Genomic DNA, 7,549 nt, shown 5'->3' with positions numbered 1-7,549 from the left:
TTGTTCTGTGTCCAACTGCCACCTCTCTCATTTGCCCTGCCCATCCTCCTACCTCACACCTCTCTGTGTTTCTGCTAGGGTGTCCCTCCCCTAATAAGAATCCTGGTTCCCTTCACCAGCCCTTTGTTTAGGATTATATAAGTGTAAGGACCTATTTAGCCAGAGCGACTCCATCTTGGTTAAAAGCCGTTTTGTTGTTTGTGCAGTAAAACTTAAACTGACTCTGCCCCTCTCCTCCCAGAGAAACTTACTTAGAAGCAAGTCTGGGAAATCAGTAGAATATGTTCGGCTAGTTCCTAATAATAGAGCCCAGAATATAAGGCCAGGTTGGCCAGTTCCCGATAACAGAGCCCAGAATACAAGGACGAGTCAGGCCAGGTGGAGACATCCAATCAGTAAAAGTACACATATTGTCTCCCTAACTACCAAAGAATGTAAACCCCGCCCTTTGGGCGCCAAACTTGAGCGCCAATTCTGACCAGAGTAATAGGTTAGTTCAAACAGCTACTATAGGGTAAACTATAATTCAACTGGCCACCTGCATGTGACCTAACATGACTATGCAATGTTACAATCTCATTGGCCACCTATGTGTGGCCAGGCTTTTGCTCTATAAAAGGTAGTCTGTGAGCCTGGGAGGGGTCACCCTCTTTGGAGGCGGCCCTGACCGGTAAGTCTGACTTCTAATGCTTAGCATAGAATAGAGCTTTGCATAATTTTCACCTTGTCTCAGTCTTGTTTCCCTGGCCAATCAGTCTAACTTCTAATACTTATCATAAAATAAAGCTTTAAATAACTTTCACTTTGTCTCAGTCTCATTTCGTTTAATAACAGACCTAGCAATAAGAAATTTCAGCTATGATCTCAAGTTATAGGTAGACTTAAATAGGAATAAAATCAAAAGGGTGCATTCTTGAGATAGAGGGAAAAGGCTACCCTGCCTTGAACAAACACAAGGAATTGAGATCTAGAAATCAGCTGTTTCTCTATGATATATCCAATCAGGTAAATGTAGTGTCCCTCTCATCAGTCTGCAAACTACCGATTTGAGGTGTCCAAAAACGTGTACCCTAAATTCTGACAGATCTGAAACTCTGAAATTCCTTACCAAGCTAGGGTGTTTCTGTTATAAGGAAGGCATCTAGAGATTACAAAGTGTGGTATTTATAGTCCCCCATAGCAGTTTGCATTAAAGAGGTGCAATTGTTTGTTTGTTTGTTTTTTAAGATTTTGTTTATTTAACAGTGAGAGAGAGAGAGAGATCACAAGTAAGCAGAGAGGCAGGCAGGGTTGGGGGGGAGCAGGCTCCCTACTGAGCAGAGAGCCCAATGCGAGGCTCCATCCCAGGACCCTGAGATCATGACCTGAGCCGAAGGCAGAGGCTTTAACCCACTGAGTCACCCATGAGCTTCTAAAAAGGTGCAATTATTGATAACAAATATAAAACTGAATTGTAGGACATTGGGAACCATTGTGTGATCAACAAATAGACAGACTTAGGGCAATTTCTGGGACTCTTGTCAAAGAGATGGCACAGTGGTGAAAAGAGCACAGGCTGAGATTCGGAAAGATGGTATTCTGGATCTCACTCTGGCTCTGTCATGAAGGAGCTCTTGGGCCCTGGACAACATTTCTCAATAATTATAAGCCCCACCTTCATTGTAAAATATGGTGAAGTCACATTCTTAAGTATCATCAGGAAGCAAAAATCAAGTATCATCAAAACCACCTGAAAAATGTTTGAGGAAGGCATGATATTGGAGCCTGATATACCACATGTCATCTCTAACTCCAATGTGCCCCCACCCCCCGCCAGCACTGGACAGCATTGCTGTTGACTCAACTGAACACCAGGTGAATTAACTGGTTTGCATTCGGGAGCCACACTGTACCAAAAAAGCATACTGTCTCTTGAAACACCGAAATCACGTGAGGTAAGATGCTTCCCAAGAAGTACATGATCCCAGCTGAGGCAACAGGGCCAGGTGTCTATCTCCCATTTCCCCTGATAATGTTTCTGCACATACTAAGAGAAGAAAATGATACCTCCTCATGTCTACCCACCTCCAATGCATTTCATGAGGTTAGCCATGGAAACACGTCACAGGACAATTCACAAAGTCCACGTCAGTGGAGTAAAATTTCCAAAACCAGTTTGTCACATCCACATTGTTTGACGCAGCCAACATTTACATTAATGTAATATCAGTACTTATGACAGAATCCCAGGGCTCGATGTTATTTGAAGACTCCTGGTCCAATTCCCTACCCAAAGTAGAGTCCCATCAACCACAAAGGAGGGAACTGCACAGAGACAGGGAGCTAGCTCTCTCTTCATGAGATGACCTCCTCCGCATTGCACTTAGACATGTTTTATTGAATGACTTAATGTCTGCTTCTGTAGAACTCTCATTGACTGATTTTCTTAGTGCCTTGCATACCCACACAAAATAAGTATCCTTGCATGAGACAGAACTTCAGATATCCAGGGAGAGTGATCATGTCTCCTCTTCCCACAGGACATGGGTATCAAAGCTCCCATTCACGATCGACACCTGCCTCCACATTTACAAAACTTACCAGTGTCCCCACTACAGTGTGGGCAGGAAAGCCAGGCCTGCCTATATGTGAGGTTCCTCTCAGAGAAAAGCTCATTTCTTGGAATGGCTTAGAAGGTTTTAGAAAAATGGCTACAAATGTAGAGTAAATACAGCATAGTGCTACAGATTAAAGATCCTTTTCTACTTTTTTCTTTTTTTTTCCTACTTTTTTCTTTTTAAGATTTATTTATTTGAGAGAGAGAGTGTGTGTGTGTGTCAAGGGGAAGGGCAGGAGAGGGAGAGAGACTCTCAAGGCAGACCACGATGCTGAGGGCAGAGCCCGACACAGGGTTCAATCTCACAATCCTGACCCCAAATCAAGAGTCAGGCCCTCAACAAACTGCACTACCCAGGTATCCCAAGTCTGTCTTAAACGAAAATTTCAGATGTGTCCATTTTATTGATACAGAACATGGACAGAAAAGAATAAAAAAAAAAAGAAAAAATTCACCACCTTAATTACACACACACACACACACACACACACACACACACACAAAATTCAGTGTCTAAAGCTCCCCATTGTTTAAATTTTGAAATGTTTCTAGGGTTTGTGTTTGGGCCTACATGTATGCCATCTCCAGAACTCATTTTTTAAGGATCCAGCCTAAACAGAATTAAGATACTAGGATTTATTTATGTTTTCTAATGCCCAGAGATAATTGAGAATGTTACAGTTATTTTTCAAGAACACTATAAGACCTGGTGAATCCATCAACTTCAACACAAGTAAGTGTAAGAACAGACTAAGGTTATCTCCTTAAAAGCTCTAACAGCTCCTAAACAAATGGCATCCCCTAAATTTTCCCAATTCCGTGGCTCATAAAGGACAAATGGCTAAGTAACTTACTAGTGATATACAGTCGTTCTGTTATCTATTGTAAACCCTCTCTGGGTCTTGCAATGACTGAGATGTATGGCCTATATAAGCTGGGATGTACACTGTGAAATCTGTCCATGGTTTTTGCTAAGAGTTGCCAAGTTTAAAAATAGAGTGTAGGAAAATTACTCATAGTGTGGAGGAAGATGGGAGAAAAGCACAAATGGGCTTTTAATGAGGACTTCTCAGTGCGAACATATGTAAAAGGAACTTTTAGATACAGGCATTGTGATAAATAAAAATGATCCTGCTAAGTTCTCAAGAAAGCTTATAGGTACAAGATCATGGTGATTTTATGTACAGTGAACAGCTTATTCATGAAAAACCATTTTGTTCACTGTTCAACGGACCAGCACACTTGGCTCCCCAGAAACATTTCAACTAGACAAAACATACCAACACATTAGTCATAAATATAGCTTTATTATTATAATATTTATTTCATAATCTAAAAACTTTTTCTTTTTATTTCTGGGAAAAGAACATTCCAGATTCCATAAAACTGATCTACCCTGCAGAATGCTAGAAAACAGTGTCTTAGCAACCTGAACTTTGCAGTTGAAAATCTATAACCTAGTTTGGGAATAAAAGAATGAAAGACGAGTTCAAAGAAAAATTTCTTCCTTACAAAACGGATAATAAAATTAGATCCATTCTTCAGTTTAGCCTTGAACATGTTTTCCCAGGAACTTTGGTAATTTCTCCAAAAATCAACTCGCAGGTTGACTGGCCATGTGGACAAAAAATATATATATATTTAAAAATAAGACCCAAGTGGGACATGGTACATGGCCTAGGCCATGGCATATAAGTGAAATATCCCCTAAAGTGAGCCAGCTCCCATGTTCAACAGCAAATTTATGTCTCTAAAGATGCACAACATATATAATGCAGTGCCTTGTATGAAAGTCAGAATTTAGTTGGAATTAAAAAGAATTTTTTAATATAATCTTAAAAGTCATTTGTCTTGTGTAATGTACATCGAGTAGCTATGACATTATGGTGCTTTCTGAAGATCACAGAGTACCACTATCAAAGAGAGCTGTCATGCCCTCAAGGCATATTAAATTAAAACTGGAAATGTAGGTTATGTTAAATAAAACGAAAAAAATCTGGCTCTACCGCCTTTAAAAACAAGCTGTTGTCATTGCACACACGTGTTACAGGACAAAGGGCATGCCACACAACTAACGAGTCCACTTTTTAGTATGTAAAAGGCTAGAGTGCAATCATGGTATAAACATCAGTAATATATAACTTTGGGGGAGATTAACTCTCCAGATAAACAATAATTGTAACACTACAATTTTTACAATGTTAGCCTAAACAGTAATATTCACTTCACAGCAATGTTTTTTTCCCACTTGATAGTTGCCTATACACCAGACGAATGGCTCACCCCTGTGAGCCAGATGTCAAAGTGAAGGTTCAAAAACCAACATTTTCACTATGATAGGTTCAAAATGTTTGTATAATGATAAGTTACACTTTTCGACTTACTGGCATTTTAAGTAACTGCATTATACCTATTTTTAATGCATTGCTAATCTGATGTTTATTATAATAACAATCATTCTACTAATGTTAATTAGGTTACAGTTTTAATTTTCAAAGTAAGAGAATTCAGCTTACATGAACTAATATATATAGTTTAAAAACCACCCACCACAAACACACACCTTTTGCATGAGTATTTAAAAATAAATTATTAATATACCTGACATATATATTTTGTGTTATATATATATATATGTATATGTATACATTTGTGGACATAACTACTCTTTTTTCCAGAAGGGTGTCAGCACTTGTAAACTCTGCAGAAGACCTGATGATATTGTTAACGTTAAAAAAAAAAAAAAAGTTTAACATGGAAATTCATTCTTGAAGAGAACCATAAAGCAGGAGGCCCTTAGGAGATGGTTCTTTGTGGAAACGAAGGCTATTTTAGGGAGGGACAGGAGAACAGTCTCAGACTGTGGACCCCACATGCACCGTTTCAGAAACTACTTTAGAAAGCAGTGTCCAGTGAAAGCTTCAAACACCTGGTCGAAAGGTAAGGACGTATATTTAGTCATCAAAGGGCACCGAAGCAGCAGGAGGTGGAAAAGTGAGGCCAGCAAGGGAACAGTCATGTCCACAGCCCACAGTGGCTGCTGCTACTCCCAGGGAAACAGGGAAGGGCTGAGTCACGTCTGCAGCATTGCCAGGCCCTGGCTCACGGGGCACTAGACGTGCCATCTGCTGCTGTTCCAGCCCTTCAGACCCGGAACTGGTGATGGGTGTTGATCAAAGAGTTTCGTGGTTGGAAGGTTTTGATGGGGTTTTCCGTCCCAGCCCCAGGCAACACTATTGGTTTTGAAGACAGAGGCTGCAGCTTGGTCTCGGGGTACAGAACACTCAGCTGAGGGAGAGAGCAGAGGAACCCCCAAATCAGAAAAAAAACACGCATCCAGAGAAACAACAAACCTGAATCGAACAAACTAGAGATGAGAACTGAAGTCGAAGATGAGTCCCGGAAGCCACCCAAACACTGGAATCTTAATTAACCACAATAGTTGGGGAAACAGGAATCCTTATTTTGGAAACTTTCAAATTAATTGAGGGCAGGTTAAAAACAAGTAAAAATCTTACCGTTGCACTGCTATTAAGAGAACTTTGCATTCCTATTCTTTGTCCCACAATTTAGAGAGAAGTAGACACAGAAGACTTTTTTCCTAGTGCCCAACATCTGGTGTGGCCTTGGGCCTTGGCTGAATCACCCCAACACAGAACCCCAGATGCAGAAACTACTGGAGAGTGGTCTGTTTATTTTACAAGTTGGAGCTTTCTTTTAACTAAAATTTTGGAATAAGACAGTTTTGTTTTGTTTTGTTTCCAATTCTTTCTGTAACCTGCCTCTTGGTTCTAAAAGGAGCCTGTAATAAATTTCTGGTTCCCCAAGATTTCCATTTGTTAAATTCTGGTTAATCTAGGTGCCTGTTCGGCCACAAAATAAACGTGTTCTGCCCTTCTTTTTTCTAATGTGTCTCATTGTGGGATGTATCCCAAAAGGCATTACCGTTGGCCCCCAGAGCAACATTCTGCAAAGCCCGCCAATGACTCTTCTAGATGATGTTCACAATTGCTGTTGGCTTTTTTTTGGCCATTTTGGGCCTGATGTTGCCTTTCCGGCTAAACCCCAGAGGCTCCCCTTTCTTCGACGGTCTGCAGAGTTCTCTTGGGGACTCAGCCTGTTCGTGAATGGATTTAGCAGGCTGCATGCTGGCTCTATCATCCTTGGCTTTTCTCAGGTAGCTCCTTCCTTTTGGATGGAAGTGGGTCTTGAGATCAGCGTGGTTACATGCAGGATGTGGGTGCCCTCTACTTCTACAGATGGTTGAGCAGAGGAAGATGAGCAGAAAGAAAGATTTTGTTTAGAACCTTAAAAGAAAAAGAAGAGGGAAAAAAAAAAAAAACCATCCACGGCACAATTACTCCCGCACACTGGAGTGGCAGAAAGGCTGCCAGTAAGTCAAATAGGAAAAGATATTTTTCTTTCATAAAGTCCTGTGGCTTTCATGAAATGATCTCATGATGCCAAATTCTCAGGGAGATGTTACTAGTTCTCTTACCAGTGACAAAACTGAGTCTCCCAAAATGGAAGGGACTCCCCAGAATAATACATACAGTTGGTCTATGGAAAAGATGAGACCAGAATCCAAACCCTTGACTCATTAAGTGACTGTATATAGCAGTATTAGTCATGCAGCAATCATAAAGTATGTGATTATGTGATTCCCGGCATAAATTTATACATATATTTATATTATGTATATCTAACGTGGTATATATATACTATATTAATACTACTATAGAGCTATGATAATTATACTATACCTCAGTAAGAGAAAGTTACACTATAGAATACTGTAAAAATACTGGGTACTAACATACTGCCAGAAACCAATAGGCTATTAGCATAGTTAAAAGTTGTAACCACAATTTACAAAATTAGGTGCCGAGGCAGGCGCATTTTCATCGGGAACTCTCAAATCCATTAGAATACAAATATTATATTTTTAAAAAT

General features: G+C 40.1%; 1 protein-coding gene across 6 annotated transcripts in view; it reads right to left on the bottom strand.

Moving 5' to 3' along the window:
* Nucleotides 1–4,223: 4,223 nt before the first annotated feature.
* The window catches only part of ZNF365 (zinc finger protein 365), a 54,033-nt gene continuing 50,707 nt past the window's right edge, over nucleotides 4,224–7,549 (bottom strand). For 3 of the 6 annotated variants that reach the window (XM_032312675.1, XM_032312673.1, XM_032312671.1), the window contains one exon: nucleotides 5,767–6,849. In XM_032312675.1, the coding sequence (XP_032168566.1) occupies nucleotides 6,588–6,849 (262 nt within the window). In that variant the 3' untranslated portion in view covers nucleotides 5,767–6,587. Of the gene's footprint in view, nucleotides 6,850–7,549 lie in introns of all 6 variants that reach the window. The other 3 variants (XM_032312674.1, XR_004278596.1, XM_032312676.1) reach the window with 3 other exon arrangements.

The sequence above is a fragment of the Mustela erminea genome, chromosome 14 (assembly GCF_009829155.1).
Source record: "Mustela erminea isolate mMusErm1 chromosome 14, mMusErm1.Pri, whole genome shotgun sequence".
NCBI lineage: Eukaryota > Metazoa > Chordata > Mammalia > Carnivora > Mustelidae > Mustela > Mustela erminea.
This window is presented reverse-complemented; position numbering and strand designations above follow the sequence as displayed.